Below are 27,353 nucleotides of genomic sequence, written 5' to 3' on the forward strand. Positions count from 1 at the left end.
CTCTCTGGGACTCCTTCAGCAAAAAGGTAGTTGATTACGTGCATACTAGAGAGTGCTTCTTTCACAAGGCATGAGACCACCACCTTATACTGTTACCAGCTCAGGAAGTGAGCAAGCTATTGAGCTCAGAAACCCAAATTCAGATGAATTTTACATTTAGAATGAATTGCGAGGCCAACCAAGGTTTGTTTTCCTTTAAGCAGAAATAACAGGGTGCATGGAGATAGCTCAGCAATAATGAACTAAGACACACCTATCACAATGATTATTGCTACTCATGTAGATTTTTGTTTATTTTAGTTTTTATTACTCAAATTACTGCCACAAGGAAATTAAATGAAAAAGCTATTTAATAAAATGATGTCAGATGTTGACACAAAGGAACAGCAACAAGGAAATCCAGAGTTAAGAGTGACAATCATCTTTCTCTTATTTCAAGGTTGGTATATTTCCTATCAATTTAGCAGAACTGAGCCATCTGTGCTTTGCTACCTAGGCACAATAAAGTGATTTGTGAGAGCTATTTTCCAGCAGTTTAAACTAGTGACCAGGAATCAGGAAGTCCTACACTCTAATCCCAACATACAGGGGCTCTCTTTGAAGTCTTGACAAGAGAATTTCATGCCTCTGCCTCAGTTTTCCCTTCTATAACATAGGGGGAAATAGTTGGTTTTCTACCTCTTTAATCAATTAATCTTCACAGTCGCTCAATGTTTGTGACATGCTTGGAACTGTGCTTAGATAGGACACTGATGGGGCCCTAGAACTACTAAAGATTTCAGGGCAGTGTCAGCATTCACTCTAAATTTCCTTGGTTTAACCAGAGCATATTCAATCCCCTAACATTTTTAGAGTTTCACCTTATGTTTATTTTAAACACTGTGGAAGTAACATGCCCCTCTCCTGACCAAACGTACCTTCAATCTAAAGTAACACTCTGGTGAGGCAAACACTTTGCTGCATTTCTGTTCTGTCCTCGGTGGACAGAGTTAGGTACAAGCAGCCAGTGTTTAGCCAGTAATACAAAAGAAAGAAAGAAAGAAAGAAAGTAGTATACTGAAAAGTACAACCACAAATAGAAAACAATGGATCATTATTACCAAGAGAGAAAACTGTTCCTATGCAAATAAGAATCACCAAGCACACCACCCCGCAGACTAGCGGAGCAAACCGTATTGTGTAAAAACATCGCACACCAACCACTCAATGAAAGAGCAGCCACAAAGAAGAATCCCTGTGTTACATAATCACTGGACGGGCCGGTTCAGAGACTGGGCTTGACCGGGACCGTACAGCATGGAGCGAGAGACCCATCTGAAGCCAGTTGATGAGGATTGCCGTTTCGTCTTCATAGTCGCTACTGTCCAAACCAGCGCTGCGGCGACGCGCAGGCCAAGGGAGGCAGGGTCCCTGCACCCCGGCGCGTACACACCCGCGCCGCGGCGGCGGCGGCTTCGGGCGCAGCTCGCCTCTTCCTGGCGCCCCGCTGCCGCCCCCCGCCCGCGGCGCCGCACGCGCCCGGAGCCGGCTCGCGGGAGAGGCGCCCCCCGCCTTCCCGCGCGCCCCCCGCCCGCGCACGGCTGGGGGGAGAGGGCCGTGCCCGGAGCTCCCCCCGCCCCGGGGGGCAGGTCGCTGGGGCCGCCGGGGGAGAGGGGCTGCGGCCCCCCGCGGCGGAGCAGGCAGGTGGGGCAGCGCCCCGCGAGCAGACGCCGCGAGACCCCGGGGGGGGGGGTGCTGAGAGCCGGGGGGGCCCCCACAGGGCAGCGGGGACCCGAGCGGGGCAGGTCCGCGAGCCCGGTCCGGGGGCGGGCGGCGGCGGCGCGGACTCACCTCGCACGCAGAGCAGGGACATGGCGCGGGCCCCGCGCGGCTCCCCTCAGCCGGGCCCGCCTCAGCTCGGCCCCGCGAGGCCGCCCGCCGCCGCCGCTCCCCGCGCTCTCCTCATGCCCCTGCCCGGGCACGGCGGCTCCGGACCGTCCGCAGCAGCAGCGCCTCCCCTCCGGCCGGGGCGCGGCGCGTCAGGGCGCGGAGCGGGGCCGGGCGGGCGGCGGCGCCGTGACCCGGGGGAGGGGCCGCCCGGCGCCGCGGGGACAATCGCCGGCTCCACAGGGCAGCGCCGCGGCCAATCCCGGCCCGAGGGGGCGGGGCTGGGACAGGTGAGTCGGCCCCTCCCACCTGGGGCTCGCCCCGCCCCCCAGAGAACACACACACACACACACACACACACACACACACACCCCCCCCCCCAGCCCGGCCCCGCCCTCAGCACTGACCCAGCCCCGCCCCCCGGAGAACGGCCGTATCCCAGCCCCGCCCCTGACACCGCCCCAGCCCCGCCCCGCGGAGACCGCTCCTAACCCGGCCCCGCCCCCCGTTCAGCCCCAGCCCCGCCCCCCGGAGAACGCTCCTAATCTGGCCCCGCCCCCGGTTCAGCCCTAGCCCCGCCCCCCGGAGACGGCTCCTGACCCGGCCCCGCCCCTGACACCGCCCCAGCCCCGCCCCCCGGAGACCAATCCTAACGTGGCCCCGCCCCCGGTTCAGCCCTAGCCCCGCCCCAGCCCCGCCCCCAGAGGACACTCCTCACCCGGTCCCGCCCCCAGACAACCTGGCCCCGCCCTAGCCCCAGGCTCAGGGAGACCCAAGCCCTGTCCCCTGGCGCTGCCCCCTAACTCTCATCCCAGGCTCACCCCTCTCCAGCAGGGGTACCCACGGGATACCCAGAGGTCTTCCAGGGGTCACATCAACTCACCTGGTGTTTGCCGGGTTTTCCAACCTGTCCAGTGACATGAAAAGTGCCAGCGCAGTCCGTACAAACTAAACCTTCCTGCAGACAGGGACTCATTGGTACTGCTCTGTAGACCAAACCCTGAAATGTAAGTACCATATTTATAGTCCAATGGACTGACTGATAATTGTACCACAAAAATGAGAAAGAAAATCACTTTTCAGTAATATTCTGCTGTGACCCTTTTGTGTTTTTATGTCTGATTTTGTAAGCCAACCAGGTTTTAAGTGAGGTGAAATCCCGGGGGTACGCAAGACAAATCAGACTCCTGAAAGGGGTACAGTCGGCTGGAAAGGGTGAGAGCCACTGCTCCAGAGAACACGCCTGATGCAGCCCCTCCCCATCTTGCACCTGGGAGCCCTGACTTGGGAGAACAACCTCCCTGCCCCCTGGGAGTGTAGCCCACAGCTCCAGAGGCTTTAAGTCCAACCCAGGGGATACTGGTGGGGGAGTGGGTATTCTTACCCTGGGGGTGAGTGGTGTCTGGTCTCTCCCTGGAGAGGGTGGGCAGGCCTGTGGTTATTCCCACTGCTTAAATTGTAATGAAAGAGGTGCTGGGGAGGCTCAAGCAGTATTTTAACATTAATAACTGATTGATTATTCCTCTGGGGGCAGAGCTGGGTAGGTTATTCTTCCCCCCGGGTGTGGATGGGGCACTATTCTCCACCACCACAGGGCAGGGCTGTATGGATATCCCAACCCCCCACCCCACCCCCTAGGGCTGCAGCTGTGGGGTTAGCCTCTCCCTTGGGAAGCAAGGCTGTGGGATCACCCCTGTGCTCCAAATCCTAAAGGGACTGGATTTTGCCAGGTGACACATGTTTGCCCTTGATTCCAAGGCCCAAGCGGCCCATTGTTATCATCCAGTCTGACGTGGGTCACACACGCCCCAGGACTTCCTGGCATTCATTTGTTTGAAATAGAGAAGATCTTTTAGAAAAACAGCCAATCTTCGATGTAAAACTGCCTGTGATAGAGAATCCACCACAGCCCATGGTAAATTGTTCCAATGATTAATAACCCTCACTGTTAAAAATGTATGTCTTGTTTCTAGTCTGAACTTGTCTAGCTTCAACTTCTTTAACCTTCTCTTCAGTCAGCTAAATAGATCGAGCTCTTTGAGCCTTTCGCTGTATGGCATATTTTCCACTCCATTAATAATGTTCATGCTTCTTCTCTCACCTCTTTCCCATTTATCAATATCCTTTTTGATTTGTTAATACCAGAACGGGACTCAGTATTCTAGCAGTGCTCACACCCGTGCCGAATACAAGGGAATCCTTACTCTTCATCCATATTTCCCTTTTTATACTGTTGAGGATAACACTAGCCATTTTGGCCACAGCTTTTTGCTGGGAGCTCATGTTCAGCTGATTATCCATCATGACTCCCACGTCTTTTTCAGATTCACTGCTTCCCAAGATAGAGTCCCCCAGCCTGTAATTGTGGCCTGTATTCTTTTTTCCTAGATGTATAACTTTGTATTTGGCCATATTGAAATGTGTATTGTTTGCTTGTGCGCAGCTTACCAAGCCATCCAGATCGCTTTCTATCAGTGGCCTGTCTTTTTCAGGGAAGAGCAATTGTCTTATAATTCCTTCCATCTGAGATCTCTGAACCAGTGGCAGCTGCACCAGTATTTGAACACTCCCCCCAGTGTGCCTGCTCACACACTGAAGGGAAGCTGGAGTGGTGATGCCACAGCAAACCACTTAACACGTTTTTGAAAACGCGCAGATTGCCCAACTCTGAAACCCCCTTCGATGTCAGCCTGCTCAGAGAGAGCAAAAGTTGGATGCTTTAGAGTGCTGCATGCTGACAGCAGTAGGACTGAGTCCTAACATTCTCTTGGGTGCATTTCCTCTGTTGATAAAAGGCAATGCCATAGGAGTTGGTGATCGAGCAGCCAGCCCACAGTTTGTGGCCAGGCCTAGGTCTTCAGCTGAATCAAGCAAAATGATTGATAGACCCATTCCACTTTTCCTTCTTCTGCAGCTGGTTCCACAGTCAAGCTTTTCTATTAGAATCCTGTCATGTTAATTGTCTGACCACTCTAGTTGTTGGCCTAGCATTGTTCATGTTTGGCTCCAAGCATTCACAGTTTAGCTACAGCATCAGACTCAGCACTAATCTGCTCTCTTGTGATTTCAGTACCTGTTCTGCCAGACTCTCCTGCAAACTGTGTACCTACATGAGGTGTGGGATTTTGCTATAGTTGTGTTGGAACTCCGCTGCTTTGTTTCTTACAGCAATTGAAGCGTTGATCACCCCTTCCCCAGTCACTGTTTAAATCTGCACTTAACAGGTTCTATGGCTATAACAGCGTGGCTCCACCCTTAAGGGATGGACCACAGAGGATAGCCACACCCGGAGAAGCACACCTCTATTGGAGCAGGGGATTTCTTATACAGAACAGCAGGAAGCTGCATAAGGTGATTTGACAGAAGAAGGAAGCCAGGTCCAGAGGGCTGAGCTCTGGCCAGAAAGCACTAGGACTGGTGGCTTCTGCTGGGGCAGAGGAAGCGGTCTGTGTGAGGTAGAAGAACCAGGGCTGAGTATACACTTGTGTTATGGATTTTATTTGGGGGACTTTCTGGACCATTTTTGTTATTAAGGGGCTTGAGGACTGTTTGAGCCTCTTCTGTTATTAAGTCAGCCCTGAATGGGGGTGCGGATAGCCACAAGAGAGCCTCTGTGGAGCTCTTAATGGATGTTCATGAGGGGGCTAACAGGGAAAGGTTCCTGCAAAGCAATCCTTGGCCATGATGGGGTGCTTGGTAAGCAGTGCTCCCCTTCCCACTACAATACCTCCCCCCTCTACCTCAGCAGGAGCTATATCTACTCATCTGTTGCCAAGGGAAGAGAATGCGTGTAGCCCTCAGTTCTACGAGCCTGACTCCCTGGTCAGTGTACAGACACTTCCACCCATGCGAAGTGGGAGTGAAATGCATGTAAGACAGAATGGTGCTGTTTTACACCCACTTGGCACAGGGGGCATAGCCGTGAAGAATCACGTTCTGTAGCTCTGGCTGGTCCAGCCTGATCTCCTGCTGGAAGCACAGACCAAGTGACATGGAACTCTTAGTTTCTGCCTTCAGACGTTTAACAGTTACATGTGAGTAATTATATCGTGTGACTGATTCTGAACGCTCCCACCACTGGGGTGTCACCATGAGTGCTCTGGCAACACAAACATTTCAGATAAGAGGTAAGGTTCTCCATGGACCACAAGGTGGGAGCAGAGGCAGAAGACACACCAGACAATGCCCTATTTTGTATTGTTAATGTAATGACAGTAGTTTGCTATGTTAGTCCATACAGGCTCTCACCTGTATGGAGTTCCCAAATATGTGCGTGCACATACCTGCTAATTAAGATTTTTTTTTAAACTAGCAATGGCAGAAAATAAAGGGAGCAAATACTAGAGCTGCCAACTCTGTTACAGAAAGAATAGAATCATAGAATATCAGGGTTGGAAGGGACCTCCGGAGGTCATCTAGTCCAACCCCCTGCTCAAAGCAGGACCAATCCCCAACTAAATCATCCCAGCCAGGGCTTTGTCAAGCCGGACCTTAAAAACCTCTAAGGAAGGAGATTCCACCACCTCCCTAGGGAACCCATTCCAGCACTTCACCACCCTCCTAGTGAAAAAGTTTTTCCTAATATCCAACCTAAACCTCCCCCACTGCAACTTGAGACCATTACTCCTTGTTCTGTCATCTGCTACCACTGAGAACAGCCGAGCTCCATTCTCTTTGGAACCCCCTTTCAGATAGTTGAAAGCAGCTATCGAATCCCCCCTCATTCTTCTCTTCCGCAGACTAAACAATCCCAGTTCCCTCAGCCTCTCCTCATAAGTCATGTGTTCCAGTCCCCTAATCATTTTTGTTGCCCTCCGCTGGATGTTTTCCAGTTTTTCCACATCCTTCTTGTCGTGTGGGGCCCAAAACTGGACACAGTACTCCAGATGAGGCCTCACCAATGTCGAATAGAGGGGAATGAACACGTCCCTCGATCTCCTGGCAATGGCCCTACTTATACATCCCAAAATGCCATTGGCCTTCTTGGCAACAATGGCACAATGTTGACTCCAACAGACAGAGTAGTTCCTAAATACATGCAGTGAAGTGAGTTGGGTTGTGGCGAGCAGGTACAGATTGACCAGCTAGTCCACACCCTCGCACTTTACAGAGAGAAAACTGTACTAAAGGAAATGAAAATAGCAAAAGCAATGGGCTTTGGGATCCTTCCAGGTGTTAGATGAATGTAAGATTATTTAAGCAGCTTACAGCTATTCATAATATGCATAATGAGCATTTCTCTAATCTAATTTTGACCATCTCTCCCAGTGGGGCTTCTAATGCAAGGAGGATAATTTCATTTTATGGTAATGCTATTATGTGAGGGTTCTTTGTATAGTCCAGTCCTTTGAGAGAAGATTGTGTTTAAAATATTCACTGAGCTAATGGGCTCCCCAGCTGTAAGAGTACAGGGTGAGCTTGATCCTGCTCCCAATTAAATCAGGAGCAAAACTCCTATTGGCTTCCTGAGGAGCAGGATGGAGCCCTGCATGGAGCCTCTGTTTTGCTATCTCTTCCTATTTGCTTTTCACTGCAGTTCCTCTTGTTGGCAAAGCAAATAAAAAAAACCAAAGGTTTCAGAGTAACAGCTGTGTTAGTCTGTATTCGCAAAAAGAAAAGGAGTACTTGTGGCACCTTAGAGACTAACCAATTTATTTGAGCATAAGCTTTCGTGAGCTACAGCTCACTTCATCGGATGCATCCGATGAAGTGAGCTGTAGCTCACGAAAGCTTATGCTCAAATAAATTGGTTAGTCTCTAAGGTGCCACAAGTACTCTTTAAAAAAAACAAAGTTAAGCAAAACATTCAAAACATATGAATGAAACCCCAGTTGATTTATATAAGCTTCACATATGACATGTGGGCCAAACATGACTTGCTCGTGGCTGCAAAAGAGCAGGCACCAGGCCACTGCAGCCTCTGCTAAGGGAATCCAGGTTTGTTGTGGAAATCACCACATCTCTCAGAAGTCTGGGATTTGGTTTGTGTTCCAGGCAGTCCTTCAAGGAGTGCAAAGTGAATTAACTAGTTTAGCTTCACAAAACACAATTCGCTGTAAGCCAAAAGATTTAACACAGGTCTGGTAATTACCCACAATGGAATTTGGACTGGATAGCAGAATTAACACCTCTGCTCTTATGAATGATCCTTTGGCGCTTTGCACAGCCACAAATGGTCAGGACCTCAGTTTTACATCTCACGTGGAGATACCCCCTTGCCCCTGCTCCCTTGCACAATACCATTTAGCACCCTGCTGAGGGCATGAGTCAGAGGAAGGAGCATGCCCACCCCTTACTGCTGCGTTCTAGGGTTGTCTTGGAAATCTCCTATATACGTGTACTTACCCGGCCAATGCCACTTCGTTCCCAAGTGATGGCCCACCTTAGCCCTAGTGGTGTGGCTGCAGGTTAGTTGCTAGATTGAAACATCAAAAAAGGACAAAACGCAGGATATGTAAGTTCTGGAGACAAGATGACATTACCTAAGCTACTCACTGAAGTGCACTTACAAGAGGGTAAAGGTCCTTTTGGGGAGTTGCTGCTGGGTGCTTTGTCAGTTAAACTGTTTTACATTTGCTTTTACTTCTGTGATGAACTTGAGTGGTGGGCAAAGGACAGCAGGCACTATTTTTGCTGAAGTGGTGCCAGTCAGTTGGGCTAATATGGATAGGCAAGACCCCTGGCTCTCATGCTGCCCAAAATGAAAGTGGGCAAGGGACAGTCTGATGTGGGTGTGCTGTTCCCACGGCCCTTTGCCCCTGTGAGAAGGGTGCGGCAGAACCTGTTGAAAGGGTCACGTATGACATCCTGCCTATATTTCGGTATCTTTCATAGGGCATTCCTGCCCTGTGGCACCTCCTGCTGAATTATTGTGGCCCTGCAGGTACTTCCTGCCTCAGTTTCCCTTCTCAGGAAGCCAATAACTTCAGGCACTTTTGATACTTGACTCAATAATACCCTCCTTAGGGGTTGTATATTACAAAATCTCATGCAAAAGGGGCAATGACAAAGTGTCCCAAATAAATGAAAAGTGCTTCTGGCTTTCAGCATTCCTCTGACGCCTGCCCTCCTAGCTCCATTCCCAGTCTCCTCAGGGTTCTTTGTGTCTTCTCTTTATGGCAGGAATCCCCATCTCTCCTCCTGGAGCTGGGCTGCAATCTGTGTCCCTCACTGGCCCTTACTGAGTCCTCAGGCTCAGAGGGTTTAGCAGGCTTCTCCTGGTGTCTGATCCCTGCTAAATCAGGGCCTCGTAGGAGCCTTCTTACTCCCTTCTCTGTCTGCAGGCATCTACTCTGCTATGAGGGAGGACTTGTTGGAAACCACGATTTATGCTGGTCCCGTTCTCCAATCTCCTCCCCAATTGGTTGGGGGAGAGGGGACCCTTGATCCGACCTTAGAATCATAGAATATCAGGGTTGGAAGGGACCTCAGGAGGTCATCTAGTCCAACTCCCTGCTCAAAGCAGGACTGATCCCCGACTAAATCATCCCAGCCAGGGCTTTGTCAAGCCTGACCTTAAAAACTTCTAGAGAAGGAGATTCCACCACCTCCCTAGGTAACGCATTCCAGTGTTTCACCACCCTCATAGTGAAAAAGTTTTTCCTAATATCCAACCTAAATCTCCCCCACTGCAACTTGAGACCATTACTCCTTGTTCTGTCATCTGCTACCACTGAGAACAGTCTAGAGCCGTCCTCTTTGGAACCCCCTTTCAGGGAGTTGAAAGCAGCTATCAAATCCCCCCTCATTCTTCTCTTCTGAAGACTAAACATCCCCAGTTCCCTCAGCCTCTCCTCATAAGTCATGTGTTCCAGTCCCCTAATCATTTTTGTTGCCCTCTCCTGGACTCTTTCCAATTTTTCCACATCCTTCTTGTAGTGTGGGGCCCAAAACTGGACACAGTACCCCAGATGAGGCCTCACCAATGTCGAATAGAGGGGAACGATCACATCCCTCGATCTGATGGCAATGCCCCTACTTATACATCCCAAAATGCCATTGGCCTTCTTGGCAACAAAGGCACACTGTTGACTCATATCCAACTTCTCGTCCACTGTAATCCCTAGGTCCTTTTCTGCAGAACTGCTGCCGAGCCATTCGGTCCCTAGTCTGTAGCGGTGCATTGGATTCTTCCGTCCTAAGTGCAGGACTCTGCACTTGTCCTTGTTGAACCTCATCAGATTTCTTTTGGCCCAATCCTCCAATTTGTCTAGGTCCCTCTGTATCCTATCCTACCCTCCAGCGTATCTACCACTCCTCCCAGTTTAGTGTCATCTGCAAACTTGCTGAGGGTGCAATCCACACCATCCTCAAGATCATTTATGAAGATATTGAACAAAACCGGCCCCAGGACCGACCCCTGGGGCACTCCACTTGATACCGGCTGCCAACTAGACATGGAGCCATTGATCACTACCCGTTGAGCCCGACAGTCTGCCCAGCTTTCTATCCACCTTATAGTCCATTCATCCAGCCCATACTTCTTTAACTTGCTGGCAAGAATACTGTGGGAGACCATGTCAAAAGCTTTGCTAAAGTCAAGGAACAACACGTCCACTGCTTTCCCTTCATCCACAGAGCCAGTTATCTCGTCATAGAAGGCAATTAGATTAGTCAGGCATGACTTGCCCTTGGTGAATCCATGCTGACTGTTCCTGATCACTTTCCTCTCCTCTAAGTGCTTCAGAATTGATTCCTTGAGGACCTGCTCCATGATTTTTCCAGGGACTGAGGTGAGGCTGACTGGCCTGTAGTTCCCAGGATCCTCCTCCTTCCCTTTTTTAAAGATGGGCACTACATTAGCCTTTTTCCAGTCGTCCAGGACCTCCCCCGATCGCCATGAGTTTTCAAAGATAATGGCCAATGGCTCTGCAATCACATCCGCCAACTCCTTTAGCACTCTCAGATGCAACGCATCCGGCCCCATGGACTTGTGCTCGTCCAGCTTTTCTAAATAGTCCCAAACCACTTCTTTCTCCACAGAGGGCTGGTCACTTTCTCCCCATGCTGTGCTGCCCAGTGCAGTAGTCTGGGAGCTGACCTTGTTCGTGAAGACAGAGGCAAAAAAAGCATTGAGTACATTAGCTTTTTCCACATCCTCTGTCACTAGGTTGCCTCCCTCATTCAGTAAGGGGCCCACACTTTCCTTGACTTTCTTCTTGTTGCTAACATACCTGAAGAAACCCTTCTTGTTACTCTTAACATCTCTTGCTAGCTGCAACTCCAGGTGTGATTTGGCCTTCCTGATTTCACTCCTGCATGCCCAAGCAATATTTTTATACTCATCCCTAGTCATTTGTCCAATCTTCCACTTGTAAGTTTCTTTTTTGTATTTAAGAGCAGCAGGAATTTCACTGTTAAGCCAGCTGGTCACCTGCCATATTTACTATTCTTTCTACACATTGGGATGGTTTGTCCCTGTAACCTCAATAAAGATTCTTTAAAATACAGCCAGCTCTCCTGGATTCCTTTCCCCCTCATGTTATTCTCCCAGGGGATCTTGCCCATCAGTTCCCTGAGGGAGTCACAGTCTGCTTTTCTGAAGTCCAGGGTCTGTATTCTGTTGCTCTCCTTTTTTCCGTGTGTTAGGATCCTGAACTTGACAATTTCATGGTCACTGCCTCCCAGGTTCCCATCCGCTTTTGCTTCCCCTACTAATTCTTCCCGGTTTGTGAGCAGCAGGTCAAGAAGAGCTCCGCCCCTAGTTGGTTCCTCCAGCACTTGCACCAGGAAATTGTCCCCTACATTTTCCAAAAACTTCCTGGATTGCCTGTGCACCGCTGTAGTGCTCTCCCAGCAGATATCAGGGTGATTGAAGTCTCCCATGAGAGCCAGGGCCTGCGATCTAGTAACTTCTGCGTGTTGCCGGAAGAAAGCCTCTTCCACTTCATCCCCCTGGTCTGGTGGTCTATAGTAGACTCCCACCACGACATCACCCTTGTTGCTCACACTTCTAAACTTAATCCAGAGACTCTCAGGTTTTTCTGCAGTTTCATACCACAGCTCTGAGCAGTCACACTGCTCTCTTACATACAGTGCAACTCCCCCACCTTTTCTGCCGTTCCTGTCCTTCCTGAACAGCTTATATCCATCCATGACAGTACTCCAGTCATGTGAGTTATCCTACCAAGTCTCTGTTATTCCAATCACATCATAATTCCTTGACTGTGACAGGACTTCCAGTTCTCCCTGCTTGTTTCCCAGGCTTCGTGCATTTGTATATAGGCACTTGAGGTAACTTGCTGATCGCCCGTCTTTCTCAGTATGAGGCAGGAGCCCTCCCCTCTCATGCCCTCCTGCTCGTGCCTCCTCCCGGTATCCCACTTCCCCACTTACCTCAGGACTTTGGTCTCCTTCCCCCGGTGAACCTGGTTTAAAGCCCTCCTCACTAGGTTAGCCAGCCTGCTTGCGAGGATGCTCTTCCCTCTCTTCGTTAGGTGGAGCCCGTCTCTGCCTAGCACTCCTTCTTGGAACACCATCCCATGGTCAAAGAATCCAAAGCCTTCTCTCCGACACCACCTGCATAGCCATTCGTTGACTTCCACAATTCGACGGTCTCTACCCAGGCCTTTTCCTTCCACGGGGAGGATGGACGAGAAGACCACTTGCGCCTCAAACTCCTTTATCCTTCTTCCCAGAGCCACGTAGTCCGCAGTGATCCATTGAAGGTCATTCTTGGCAGTATCATTGGTGCCCACGTGAAGAAGCAGGAAGGGGTAGCGATCTGAGGGCTTGATGAGTCTCGGCAGTCTCTCCGTCACATCGCGAATCTTAACTCCTGGCAAGCAGCAGACTTCTCGGTTTTCCCGGTCGGAGCAGCAGATAGATGACTCAGTCCCCCTGAGGAAAGAGTCCCCGACCACCACCACCCGCCTCCTTCTCTTGGGAGCGGTGGTCATGGAACCCCCAAACCTAGGACAGTGCATCCCATGCCTTCCAAACAGCGGAGTCTCCTTCTGCTCCCTTCCCTCAGACGTATCATCTGGTCCACTCTCCGTATTAGTACCTGTGGAGAGAACATGAAAATGGTTACTTACCTGTATCTGCCGTGCTGGTACATGGACTTTCCCCTTTTTTCTTCTGGAGGTCACATGATGCCAAATTTCTTCACCATCCTTCTGTCCCCTATGTGCAGCCTGCTCTGAATCTTCAGAACCTTGTGCCCGTAGAAGCATATCCTGACATTCGTCCAGGAAATCTTCAGTTTCTCTTATGCAACGCAGGGTCGATACCTGTTGCTCCAGACCTTGAACCTTCTCTTCCAGTATGGAGACCAGCTTGCACTTTGTACAAAGTCGCATCTGTCCTGTGGAAGAAAGACAAACATAGCACATCCAGTGCAGGTCACAACAGCTGAACACCCCCCATCCATATTACCTTCCTTCTACGAGCTTCCTCAGGAGTTGCAAGGTTTCTGGCTCTGGGCCTTTAAAGAAACAGTACCAGGGTTTCCACCCCATCCCTAGCTGCTCTTGGGACTGCTTTTTTTCTTATCAATATCTCCCAGATCTTTGCATCTATAATCCTACCTCTCAACAAAAGAGCCTTGCCAAGTGACAGGGTGGACTGACCAGCAGGCAGGACTTCCAGTGTTTAATCTGTAATGAAAGAAGTGCCAGGGCCAAGCAATTAGGTGCTGGGCCTCAAGTAATTTTTATACATCCATCACTGATGCAGCAAGACCAAGGCACCGGGGCTGTGAACTGACAATCCTAGAGGTGCTGGGGCTCATCCCTGGCACAAATTAAGCGCTGAGTACTTCCCTCAAGGGGCAGGCTACCCCTCACGCTGTCATTCTAGGCATTTATACTGTACTTGTCACTGCAGGGTCAAAGCACTGTTTTATCATCCCAAGAGATTAATAACCACAATTTGGCAGAATAAGTTTCAGGTTTGGAATGGAGCATTTGAGGAGGAACAACAGATTTTTGTATATAAAAACTGAGTTATAAACTATTAAATTGTAGCATAAGTTCTCTCTGGTGATTAAATGTGGAACATACTGGGCTCTATATATAGAGAATGGGCTGTGTAACTGGATAATCCTTACACACACACAAAAACTCTTGTGAAGTGCAGGACACGTAAAAGAAGGGTTAATTTTTGCCCCATATTCTACAGTATCCTCCACTCTGTGTTTGCTTCACAGAGATATGTCTGTCATGAGTATGTGTCAATGACTAAACTTCTCTCCCGGATGCTGAGAGGGAAGAACTGAAATGTTCCTGTAAACAAGGTGGGAGATGAGCTAATGATATCTGGTGCATGTAAAGGGATAGGGGACTTAGGCTGTCCTTTGTATGCATTGGGAGTGTGTCTTGCAGGAGGCTTTGTGCCAGTGGCAAGGTAGCTGAGCATGGGAGCACCCCTCTGCCCCCACACAACAGTCACTGTACACATCACTTTCACAAAGCACGTAACAGGTCTTGTGCTGATTTGTTCCGTTATCAAGTGTCGCAGTAGGCGGTAGTGAAGGATGTATCATTGTGAAGGCTGGGTTCCAACCCCTCCTTTTCAGCAGCCCGTAATCGGCGCATGTTCCCTCTGTGCACTATACCACGCTTCCAGTCCGTTTCCAAGTGAAGTTCAAGGTATTATTCTAAAAAGCCTTTTATAATCTGGCTCCTGTGTATCTTAGAGACAGGGGCCAGATCCACAGCCCTGTGCAAATCAGTCGAGCTGCTTTGAAGTCAGTGAGGCGATGGTGATTTACACCAATCGAGGGTCTGCTCCCGGAGGCCCAGTGCAGCTGCAGGGAGGGACTCGAAGGGCTTGTCTACACATACAGCGCTGCTGTAGCCCTTAGTGAAGGCTCTGCCTATGCCAACAGGAGAGCTTCTCCCATGGGCCTAGGTACTCCAACTCCCCGAGAGGTGGTAGCTTTGTTGACAGGAGAAGCCCTCCTGTTGCCATGGTGCTGTCAACATCAAAGATTAGGTTGCTATAACTACGTCTCTCCAGGGTGTGGATTTTCCGTATCACTGAGAGACATAGTTACACTGCCATAAGTTTGTGGTATAGACCAAGCCTTAGCCACTTTTCCATTCTTCCTCTCCTGTTTTATTAGGAAAACCCTACAAATTGTGCTGCTAATCTGCCATCATCTGACCCTCTTCCACCCTCTTCCCTCTGCTTGTTTGTAAAAACCAACTTGTGTCTTGGGCCATGTGTACACTACCACTTATGTCAACAAAACGTATGTCTCTCGGGGTGTGAAAAAACAACCCCCAAGCAACATACATTTCATCGGCATAAAGGGCAGTGTGGGCGGCGCTATGTCGGCGGGAGAGCTTCTCACACCAACATCACTACCGCCGCTTGTTGAGCTGGTCTTAGGATGGTGACGGGCGCACTCTCTCCCATCAGCACAGAGCGGTTCTACGAGCGATCTTACAGCAGTGCAACCGCATCGGTCCCGTGGTGCCGCTGTAAGCCCGCTAGTGTAGACATGGCCTGAGTTTAAACGTAAACTCTCTGGGGTGGGGATTGTCATTTAGTGTGTTCGTAGCACAAGGAGACCCCACTAGGAATGAAGTTTGTGAGCGTTGCTTTAATACAGATCAATGGCCAAATGATGCTGCCCAGTTTTTGAAACTACAACACATCTTGGTACCACGATACTTATCACCACAGTCATACAGCACAACCATTTTGATATATGGGAATTTCGCCGTCCCCACTCACCGCCACAGACAATAACGGCTATAACTGGGATTATGATAGGTGTAATAAACTCCATGCAGTTTACATGTAGATGCAATAGTGTTACGCTGACTCATTTTGTCTGTGCAGAGGATACCATGTGTATCCTCAGGTGGTTCAGTCGGCTCTTTTTAAAAAATGCGTGTTCTCATTTTGGGGGGGTGGGGGAGGAGAACAAAAAACAAAGACAAATGAACAAACAATGGGAAGGCAGATCTGTTTAAATATGTCTGAGTTCCCCCTTCTCTGAAACATTGCCTGCTCTTTAGCTGTCAAGTCAGGCAAGTCAATGAGCCAAGCTTCTGTCCCTGAGCAGGCAGTCTGCTCTTCCAGCTAAGCTCTCTGGGAGCTTGTCTACACAGTTCAGACTCCAAGGGTGTGAATTGCAGCACGCACCCAAAGTGCTACTCTAATTCTCCCATGTGGGTGTAACTAAACGGTACCTAGTTCATAGACCTGTGGAGTGCATTAACACGAACTAGGTACCTTTAGTTCACACCCGTATCGTCCAGACAAGAGAGTAAGAGTAGCACTTTGGTGCACACTACAGTTCACACCCCCATGGTTTGCTGGCAGTGTGTGTAACCAAATGACTCTTGTCTGCAGGGCTGTGTAGACAAGAGTCATTTGGCTACACAGTCTGCCAGCAAACCAAGCTTTTCATGAGTTGGAGAGTTTCCAAACTGATTGGATGTATCCCAAACCACAGCGCTGGAAAGTAGCTTTTAAGGAAGTATCCCTTATCACGTTCATCCTCCTACCTACTTCTAGCCGAAAGGCTTGTATCCAGAGACGGTCCCACGCCATGCGCCAGTGGGGCTCCAAGAGACCACATCTGCAGCAGCAGTCTCTTTGCAATGCCCGTGCACGGTAACCTATCCAGGGATCAGTGTGAATGAAATATAATTTTCTGCGGGATTACCTTAATTATAGATTAAAAACTCTCTATTGATGTCATGCAAGGCACTTTCCCATTGACTAGGATTCAAGGATCTATACAAATCTTTGTTCCAGGCTTGGCACAGGCAATCTAAATTAGGGAAGGCCTTTGGGGCCAGGAAGTCATAACAGGCTATAGCTAGTCACGTGAACCTATGGAGCTCTCTCCATATCAACAACAGTTCTGCTCAACTGGCTCTTGATTCCCAAGACTGTGTGTTAGCCACAAGCCTGTCCTTCCCCTTCATCTTTTCCATGACCAGAGGCTGGGAGAGGGGTTAGAGCATTACTGACAAATAGTTGTGGGAGCATCAAGGGGGTGAATATGACTTTCAAAATCTATTTAACGTTCTCTTCTCTTTCCTGAAGGCGACACCTGGGAGGGGCAAGAAGGGTCACATGCCCCTCCCCAGATGCCTGCGGGGGGCACATTCAGCAGGGAACCGCAGGGGCGAAAGGAGCAGAACGTGTGGCCATCGGGCAGCCCCATGCTGGCAGCTGCTCCGATGTAGCTGTACTGCCCCCCACCCTGCCCCCAGCCCTTCCACGCAGCTGTGTCTCCTGGGGTCTGTACAGCCCCACCGGAGGACAGGGCTGGGGGCGAGGGCAGTACCGGTACAGCCATGCCAGAGGAGCTGCCAGCATGGGGCCACCCGGTGGCCCCACGTTCTGCTCCTTTCACCACTGCAGTTCCCGATAGAGCCCCGTGGCACTGAACTGAACTGCAGGGCTCTCCTGGGAACTGCAGTGGCGAAAGGAGCAGAACGTGGGATCGCCAGTGCCAGGAGCCAGCGCCCCGTGCCAGCAGCTCCTCCGGTGTGGCGGTACCGGTACCACCCCCAGCCCTGTCCTCCTGCGGGGCTGTACAGACCCCAGGAGACACAACTGCCTGGAAGAGCTGGGGGCAGTACAGCCGCGCTGGAGGAGCTGCTGGCATGGGGCCGCCCTCCTTTCGCCTGAAATCCATATCCACTGCAATGGGAGGACAGAGCCCCCACCCCCACCTGTGGTAACGTGGGCTGGGGAGAGGGCAGAGGCCCAGGCTGGGGGCGAGATGAGGAGGAGACATGGGGAGGTCACGTGCCCCCCTTTAGCTGGTGCCCTGCTTTGTGTCCCTCCCATGAGTCGCCCAATCCCAGATTTGCTCTCACACAAGGTGGCATTATTTAGCAATACAAACTCTGCAATACGAAAAAATGCTTCCCCTAACTGGGAAATACTTTTTAAACAATGAAGACCTTTCCCATCCTGGCTCCATAAAATCCACAGAAAGATAAACCACAGTCTATAAACTCTTAGGCTCATAGTAACGTCTGGCTGGAGGGAACCTCAAGAGGTCATCTAGTCCGTCCCGCTGCGCTGAGACAGGATTAAGTATACCTAGAGCAGGGGTTCTCAACTTCATTGCGTCGTGAGTCTCTTCTGTCAACAAAAATTACCACATGACTCCAGGACGGGGGACTAAAGCCCGAGCCCTCCTGAGCCTGCTGGCCCGAGCAGAGAGGCCAAAGCCGCAGGAGGACCGAAGTCCGAGGGCTTCAGTCCCAGGCAGGGGCCATGTAACCTGAGCCCCGCCACCCAGGGCTGAAGCCAAAGCCCGAGCCCTGCTGCCCAGGGATGAACCCCTTGGACTTCAGCCCCAGGTGGTGGAGCTCAGGTTCGGTCACAGGCGGTGGGGCTCAGGCTTCAACCCCAGACCCCAGCAAGTCTAAGCCAGCCCTGGTGACCCCATTAAAATCGGGTCATGACCCCCTTTGAGGTCCCGACCCACAGTTTGAGAACTGCTGACCTAGACCATTCCTAGCTACAAGCAAGGCCTTGTGTATGCTACTGCAGCAAACTAGACTAAACTCTCTACCTGGCCCCCCTGGTTTCTCTTGTGCTCTGGTGCAGCAGGCTGGAAATTTTGTGGTAGCTTCATATAAACTAAAAAAATGGAGGATTTTACTGTATTAATTATGAAAATAGATAATACAATCAACCCAGCGTCCCCCCTATATTGACTTTGTATGCAATTCGTTTTAGGTTGCGTGCATGTGCACACACACACGTCTCAGTCCTCCGTGTACCACAGATCTTTACTTTGATTGTGTTTAACTGCAGTGTGGGAGTTGTCGTGGGGAAGCTGGAAGTGTTGGCAGCTGAGTAGGGGGCAGTTGTGGCTTTTGGCACCTGTGGTAGAATGGAAAGGCAGCTTGGGATTGCTGAAGAAGCACATTAGCTGGATGTTTCTGCCAAAGTGACCAGCAGTGAAATATTAACAGTGGTGACATTTAAATTGTCCTCTTTGGGTTTCAGAGTTAACATCCCAGTGAGATAAACTGGGCAGCTCACGCTTCTTTGAGCTACTGTTTCACGCACTCTGCTGACTCAGGAAAGCAACTATGTGTGACTTGTAATTCTGGTTCATTTTTAAGGCTTCCCTTGTAACCATAGGGGCCAGAATATGACTACTGCCAACACACACGGCTCTGGCTATAAGGGGCCAAATTCAGATTTGCAGTGAGAATAGGAAAGTTACTCTTGCTTACACCAAGTCTAAATTTAGCCCAAGGTGTCTAAGTAGGATCCTCAGATGCATGCTGCAGAGCAGATAGTTTAGGGAGAAAAACCCTACGTTTCTGGCCTTCATCATGTGGCTCTTCATCACTGGCATTCCTATAACAATATCCCACTTCATCTTCTCTAGCAGCCATAATTAATCATTTGGGACCAACCAGACCCCAATCAACTGCTGCTGAAAAAGTCATCTTCATTACGAAAAGGTGGCACCCACCCACTCTGCTTTGCCAGCTGTTTTACAGCTGCATGTTTACTAAGGGTATGTCTACACATAAACCACTATAGTGGCAAAATTGCATCACAGTAGTGCTTCAGTGAAGACACTGCCTATGCCAGTTACCCTGGCCTAATTTCCTAGCGTAGACCAGACAAAGTTTCTTTACTAAAGCAGCTGTCGTGCAGCTATCATTAGGTTTGAGGTAAACTGTCCTTTCCTTCTCTCCCCCCCTCCCCCGTTACCCTCTATTTTATGGATTTAATGGCTCTGTCATTATAAAAATGGATCAGGCTGAAACCTGGCATGTAACATATCCCAGAGGAGGCTTTATTTTTAAGTCAAAAAGCATTTACATCTGTTAAACCCTTTTCCTGTTATGCAACTGCCAAAAAAGTCATTTCAGACCAGTTTTTTGCTCTAAGCTCTAAAGATGAAAAACCTTTGCGTTCACCCAATGACATTTGGCAGGAATTCAGTGCTGAATGTAAGCTAAACTTTTTACTAACACTAATAGCATTGTGGGAAGAGAAATCTTGTGAAACAGCCCTCATTTAACTTCACAGATTGGAAGGAAATGGTGAGCATGCTTAGCTGGTATTTTTACCCCATTTATTTAGTAATGCAACCTTCTATTTCTAGCACACTCAGAGGACCTCAAAGGCCTCTCCACACGGATATACACTGTCTCTGCTATACACATGGATCATTCCACCAACCACTGAAACACTGAACCCTCCTCCAGTGTAGATCACCACCGATACAGAATAGCACCTCCAACAGCGAAGCCCAGTAAGTGAAAACCAACGTAGACAAATGGAAGTGCAGGGAGGCAGAATGTATGTAGTTCTCTGTTGCAGTTTGACCAAAACACTGGGCTTAACACTCCAGCTCTTCAGAACAGCACCCTGGGCCATTAGTTCAGTGCTAAATCAGAGGGAAGGGCAGCCTTTACTGAAGCCGCAGCCATAGCTAGATTCCCAGGCAAGAAGGGATGTGTAACAGGGTGGCTTGCCAGTGGACTAGAGAGCCTGGGGCTAAGCCAGCCCTGATTACACAGGACAAGCCACATCTGGGTTGCATCAGATGGTCCCAGGGAAAAAGGCAGTGGGAAGCTCCTGCAGTGAGGGAGGTGCAGCGGGTCGCTGGAACCAGGGAAAGAGCGAATGGACGGTTTTGTGTTTGTTTGAGAACTTTGTTCATTTAATAAATACCCAGACCCTATGCAGGGCTGTGACTGAAAGAGACCATGGAGTCTGGGGAAGTGGGAAACAGGGGCAGGGCACAGCAGAGGCCACAATGGTGTGCTCAGGTGGACACTGATTCCAGCCAGTGTCACCCCAGTGCCAAATGCAGAGATTACAATAAACTCTCTGCTCCTGCTTGAGATTTCCCTGTTCATGCTTCCAAGGATCACAGTAGCTCTTTTGGCCACAGCATCCGAGCTAGGAGCTCATGTTCAGCTGACTATCCTCCAGGAGCACCAGTTCTTGGGAGTCCCTGCCTCCCAGGATTCAGTCCCCCGTGGTCTGCATTCTTTGTCTCTAGGTGTATGCACTTCCGTTTAGCTATATTAAAATGCATGTTTGCTTGCACTCAGTTTATCAAATGATCCAGATGGCTCTGTGACCTGTAGCAGCTGGGTTTTGCCTTCTAGTTCTCCCATCTGGATATTTCCCAAACCAAACACTGCTCAGTTTGTGACGTTGGGAGGAAGGATGGTGCTTAGGCCACTGAGCTGAGCATCAGGAGACCCAGGTTAAATTCCCACTCCACCATACACTCCCTGTGTCACTTACTCTCTGTGCTTCAATTCCTCATCTGTACAATGGAGACAACACCACTTCCCTGCCTCCCTGGGGTGCTGAGGGTAAATACGTGAGAGATGGTGAGGCACTCTGATACAATGGCTATAGAAGATAGATACACAAGGCAGTCTGCCTGCCTTTGGATTATGAATCTCTGCTCCAAAAGGCTGGGCAAGAGCAGCTCCTTTCATCTCGGAGAAAACCTGTTAACATAATGGAGTGGCTTGCATAGGAGCTGACCTTTGCATTACAACTGCTTGGTAGCAAAAGATGACTCTTAACCATTCAGGTTTGAGTCAACAGAATTTTACTCTTCCCAGTGCAATTATCCTAAACTCCAAAAACACAGGGCTTACCTGCACTGGGGCAGGAACCTTCACTTCCTGCCGCTGCTGTTGATCTCATGACAGGAGTCTTTCAGGTAACACAATATAACGCAAGTATCCAGCGGTTAGCCGGGAGCAGTTTATGAGCCGTGTCTGACCTATGAACTCCACAGCATGGTCCATAGTTTGTGTAAACTACAGATCCAAGCATGTGATCCTCCATCGCGGTCTGGCCAGTCTGGCCCTTGTTGCATGTTGGGACTCATACTTCCCACAGGCTGCACCTCTGCGTTACAAATGAGGGCAGCTGCACAACCCTGTTATTACACATCATGTGGAGCCAATGTGGCCCTCACCCCAGTGATGTTGGGATGCTCCTTTAATAGCAGTTGTGTCTTTGTGGTGCTACAAAGCTTGTGCATTCCTGTATCTTGGACCGCTCTCGCTGTACAAACAGCACTAGGAGCAGTAGGCCCAGGAATTCTATTTTACTAGAGCTTTAATTCCTATCTTTCCGTTGGTATAGACGGGCCATCCAATGCTCAGTGGCCAAGGCCAGGCCAGTGTTTGCTAATGTGGGTGCTTACTGTCAGGCGTCCAGATCCATGAATGCCAGTGGGGGTTATGGGGGCTCAGCACCTCTGAGAATTTGGTCTCTTAGGTGCCAAAACGCTGACTAGGATGCCTGACTCTAGGCACCCCACTCAAGATTGTCGGGCTCAATGAGTAGTGATTGTTAGGGGGCTTATTCCTTCACCCACTTACTTCCCTGGTCCTTCTCGTATGAACAGACAGCAACAATACCCGAAGTCCAGAGGTGCAAACAATTCGATGTTTATTCGGGTGAACTTCCAGCAAGCATGATTCCAGTTTCCTTCCTTAGTATCCTCCTTCCCAGCTCTGACACCACAGAGCCTTACACCTGTGTCCCTGTTCCCATTTCCCCTTTTAGCAAAACATGTTTCCAATTTCCTTACCCCTATTCCCTGTTTCTATCTCCCCCACCCACACACCCACCCCCTCACTTCCTGATTGACTGCAGACTATATAGTAAAACTTGAGTTCTGCTTAGCTATACTTTAACCAATCATTTTCCTGAAATTTAACTAACCAATCCTAACATACTGTAACATGATTATGTAACCAATTATATCCCACCACCTTAATTAGTTTACACTCAGCAAAATTAATTATACAGCGGACAGGAACAATCACAGAACCAGACAGAGATTATACAGACAAACAATAGCAAAGTAGGAACTATAATGACAAAACAATACAGAAGTGAGGATTTCACATCCCAGCTATTGATAAGTGAGTTCTTGCCAGACGGGATGCTATCAAACTAAGTTTCCTTTTACATTTTCTAGACACTTCCCTTTCTCTGGAGGTGATAGGCACTATCAGGACAGGATTGTATTCCTAACTGCCCAATAGCACCTTCTTTCAATGTGACTAGTTTGGAATGTGAGGAGGTGACCGGTGGCTTCCCAGTTTATGACTGCCTGTTGCTTAGCCAAAGGCCTTAGCCTAAGAACAGGGCCTCAGACTGTCACAGTAAGAGAAGGCCCTTACACCGGCAGACAGTGATTTTGATTCTTTCTTTTATCTCTCTCTAACTAGCCAAGTGATAAGAAAACACCTAAATTCTTAGAGTATAGGCCTTTACAGACAGACCTGAATATCTATATCCTAACAGTGATCAATGGCTCGATGTCTAGTTGGCAGCGGGTATCAAGCATAGTGCCCCAGGGGTCGGTCCTGGGGCCAGTTTTGTTCAACATCTTTATCAATGATCTGGATGATGGGATGGATTGCACCCTCAGCAAGTTCGCAGATGACACTAAGATTGGGGGAGAGGTAGATATTCTGGAGGGTAGGGATAGGGTCCAGAGTGACCTAGACAAATTGGAGTATTGGGCCAAAAGAAATCTGATGAGGGTCAAGAAGGACAAGCACAGAGTCCTGCACTTAGGAAGGAAAAATCCCATGCACCGCTACAGGCTGGGGACTGACTGGCTAAGCAGCAGTTCTGCAGAATAGGACCTGGGGATTACAGTGAACGAGAAGCTGGATATGAGTCAGCAGTGTGCCCTTGTTGCCAAGAAGGCCAACGGCATATTGGACTGTATTAGTAGGAACATTGCCAGCAGATCGAGGGAAGTGATTATTCCCCCTCTATTCAGGACTGGTGAGGCCACACCTGGAGTACTGTGTCCAGTTTTGGGCCCCCCACTACAGAAGGGATGTGGACAAATTGGAGAGAGTCCAGTGGAGGGCAACGAAAATGATTAGGGGGCTGGGCACATGACTTACGAGGAGAGGCTGAGGGAACTCAGCTTATTTAGTCTGCAGAAGAGAAGAGTGAGGGGGGATTTGATAGCAGCCTTCAACTACCTGAAAGGGACTTCCAAAGAGGATGGAACTGGGCTGTTCTCAGTGGTGGCAGATGACAGAACAAGAAGTGATGGTCTCAAGTTGCAGTGGGGGAGGTGTAGGCTGGATATTAGGAAACACTATTTCACTACGAGGGTGGTGAAGCACTGGAATGGGTTACCTAGGGAGGTGGTGGAATCTCTATCCTTAAAGGTTTTTAAGGCCCGGCTTGACAAAGCCCTGGCTGGGATGATTTAGTTGGGGTTGGTCCTGCTTTGAGCAGGGGGTTGGACTAGATGACCTCCTGAGGTCTCTTCCAACCCTTATCTTCTATGATTCTATGATTTCCTAAACACATGAAAGTTAAGTTACATACTCTTTATAACTAATACCTTGCATTCCAGTTCTAATCTAAGGTGGATAGAAAGTTGGCTAGATTGTCAGGCTCAACGGGTAGTGATCAATGGCTCCATGTCTAGTTGGCAGCCGGTATCAAGAAGAGTGCCTCAAGGATTGGTCCTCGGGCCGGTTTTGTTCAATATCTTCATAAATGATCTGAAGGATGGTGTGGATTGCACCCTCAGCAAGTTTGCAGATGACACTGAACTGGGAGGAGTGGTAGATACGCTGGAGGGTAGGGATAGGATACAGAGGGTCCTAGACAATTTAGAGGATTGGGCCAAAAGAAATCTGATGAGGTTCAACAAGGACAAGTGCAGAGTCCTGCACTTAGGACGGAAGAATCCAATGCACCGCTACAGACTAGGGACCAAATGGCTCGGCAGCAGTTCTGCAGAGAAGGACCTAGGGGTTACAGTGGAAGAGAAGCTGGATATGAGTCAGCAGTGTGCCCTTGTTGCCAAGAAGGCCAATGGCATTTTGGGATGTATAAGTAGGGGCATAGCCAGCAGATCGAGGGACGTGATTGTTCCCCTCTATTCGACATTGGTGAGGCCTTATCTGGAGTACTGTGTCCAGTTTTGGGCCCCACACTACAAGAAGGATGTGGAAAAACTGGAAAGAGTCCAGCGGAGGGCAACAAAAATGATTATGGGACTGGAACACATGAGTTAAGAGGAGAGGCTGAGGGAACTGGGATTGTTCCCAGTCTGCGGAAGAGAAGAATGAGGGGGGATTTGAGAGCTGCTTTCAACTACCTGAAAGGGGGTTCCAAAGAGGATGGATCTAGACTGTTCTCAGTGGTAGCAGATGACAGAACGAGGAGTAATGGTCTCAAGTTGCAGTGGGGGAGGTTTAGGTTGGATATTAGGAAAAACTTTTTCACTGGAATGGGTTACCTAGGGAGGTGGTGGACTCTTCGTCCTTAGAAGTTTTTAAGGTCAGGCTTAACAAAGCCCTGGCTGGGATGATTTAATTGGGGATTGGTCCGGCTTTCAGCAGGGGGTTGGACTAGATGACCTCCTGAGGTCCCTTCCAACCCTGATCTTCTATGATTCTATTAATCTAATCCTGGATTTTCATTTAAATTACAGTACAGAACACCGGACAGCCACCTCCCCCCCTCAGAAAAAAACTTGAATGTTATTTAAAATTGCTCAGACTTTCACACGAGTCATACAGTTTTGCTCATCATCGTCCTGGACCTGGTTGGGTACTCTGGGAAGTGCTTAGTTCTGATTGTTCTGACATTTTATTGACTGCTTGGTAAATGTTTTATTTGCCCTCAAAAGTCTTTTTTTTTTTCTCTTTTTTCTTTTAATGGGTAAGTAACCTAAATCCTGAGCTGTAATCTAACCCCATTGTGCCACTTTGGAACAGGAAAAAAGTGAGAAAGCCCACAGATCTTCCTAGCTGAGGATTCCCTTCCTATCCTTTGTAATAAGGCTCCTTTACATCATTCTGGCAATGTAGGAGCCTTAAAACTTTCACTGGGTTTTATCCTCTGTCTCTGCAGCTGCTCCAGGCACGCTGGAACAGACACTCTGCCTGGGTTGCTGTGGAAGAGGCGCATGTCCCCTGGCAGACTCTTTTTTTTTCTTTTTTTTTTGCATTTTTCTGTGCGGTGGCGGGGGTGGGGGGCACAGAAATATGTGGGCCCTATGAATTCTGCGCCCTCGCAGGGATGCAGAATTCTGTCAGGAGTAAGTAGTGTTTCCATTTTGCCCAGGATTGATGTCAGGTTAACTGGCCCGTAGTTACCCATGTCATCCCACTTGCTCTTTTTGAATATTGGCACAACATTCACACTCTTCCAGTCTTTTGGAGTTTCCCCAGGATTCCAAGTTTTCTTATAAATTAACATCAGAGGCCAGAGGTGATATCAGTCAACTCTTTTAGGACTCTTGGTACAAGTTTTCTAGGCCATCTGACTGGGAAATTATTATCCCTCGTAGGTGCTATTTAACATCCTCCTTAGTTGCTAAGGGATTGGAAATTAGTTCATCACCCTCACATGATATGAGTACATCATCCTGCATTTTTTCCACATGCAGATTGCAGCGGTCATCGACTTAAATACTGGGTCAGAGTTTGTGAAAACTAGTCCCCACACGCTGTTCAGAAGAAGATGCAGCATTGCAAGGTGGAATCTGTCGTTTCTGTGGGCTGCAGCTCAGCATTGAATAGGTCTGTGCACCACACTTCAGTTACCCAGATGAATTTAACCCTGTAACATCTGTGTAAGTCTGAGATCCAGCCAAAGCAAGGTCTGTTGGAAAATATGATCCTTTTGAAATTTTCAGCAGGATATTTCCAAGTGAGATCTTACAGGCAAGGGCGATCTTTTTGTCTTGTTTGTACAGAACCCAGCACAATGGGGTCCTGGCCCATGATGAGGGCTTTTGGGCGTTATTGCAATTCAGTAATAAGTGTCCTTAAAGGTGACTGTACCAGGTGAATTTGGGACCTTGTCTTCAAACTGTTTGCTCGGCCTTTGAGTGAAACATGTGTTAGCAAAAACAAATACAAAAAGCAACGTTTTAAATGAGCGACCCCCCTCTTCCCTCCTCCGTTTCTCAGGGTTCACTGCCACTGACCCCTGCTGCCATACCAGACCTAGCTGAGTCATCTGGGCAGTCCCCTGGGAAAAGTAGGGCAGGCAAGGCCAGGGTGTCGAATGTATGAAATAAGGAGGAGAAAACCTTGACCTTTCAGGCCTTCTTTATTCCTCGTAAAGCAGCAAGAAAAGGGCATGAGATGTTTTTTCTCCGCAGAGCTCTGTACTCTGCACTGTCCACAGTAAGAGAAGTCCAACTAGCCTGTTACCGTTTACGAAAGTCAGCAAAAGTGGGAGACAAACAGATTGGTCCAAAGTGGATGTTTAACTTGAAGTGTGATAAGGGGACTGCAAGGCTCCTGCAGAGACAGGAGTTGCCATGCCAATGAGCTGAAAGAGTCTAGAAATAGGAGGGAATGTTTGCAGATGAAATCACCCACATGTGTTTTGATTGGTTACTTTTTAGGGGATGAGGCTGTCACCTGTTCTAGGACACTGGTCATGTGGCAGCAGCGGGATGAGTGGACTGGGAGGTGCATGCTTTACCATCAGGGGACCCTGGGATTTCCCAGGAGACTCCCAGCCCTTCATTGTCCTGCCCCTGA

At 49.2% G+C, this 27,353-nt stretch overlaps 1 protein-coding gene and 1 long non-coding RNA gene across 8 annotated transcripts in view; one reads left to right on the forward strand and one right to left on the reverse strand.

Annotated features, from left to right (window-relative positions):
• Positions 1 to 2,098, reverse strand: part of UNC13B (unc-13 homolog B) — a 397,323-nt gene extending 395,225 nt beyond the window's left edge. For 2 of the 7 annotated variants that reach the window (XM_043546789.1, XM_037902440.2), the window contains exon 1: positions 1,831 to 2,093. In XM_043546789.1, the coding sequence (XP_043402724.1) occupies positions 1,831 to 1,852 (22 nt within the window). In that variant the 5' untranslated portion in view covers positions 1,853 to 2,093. Of the gene's footprint in view, positions 1 to 1,830 lie in introns of all 7 variants that reach the window. The other 5 variants (XM_043546786.1, XM_043546787.1, XM_043546788.1 and 2 more) reach the window with 5 other exon arrangements.
• Positions 2,099 to 4,708: 2,610 nt separating this feature from the next.
• Positions 4,709 to 26,636, forward strand: LOC122466067. Its single transcript, XR_006291288.1, has 2 exons — positions 4,709 to 5,321; positions 26,246 to 26,636. It is a non-coding gene; the product is annotated as an uncharacterized LOC122466067 (long non-coding RNA).
• Positions 26,637 to 27,353: the final 717 nt, after the last annotated feature.

Source organism: Chelonia mydas, chromosome 5, assembly GCF_015237465.2.
Source record: "Chelonia mydas isolate rCheMyd1 chromosome 5, rCheMyd1.pri.v2, whole genome shotgun sequence".
NCBI lineage: Eukaryota > Metazoa > Chordata > Testudines > Cheloniidae > Chelonia > Chelonia mydas.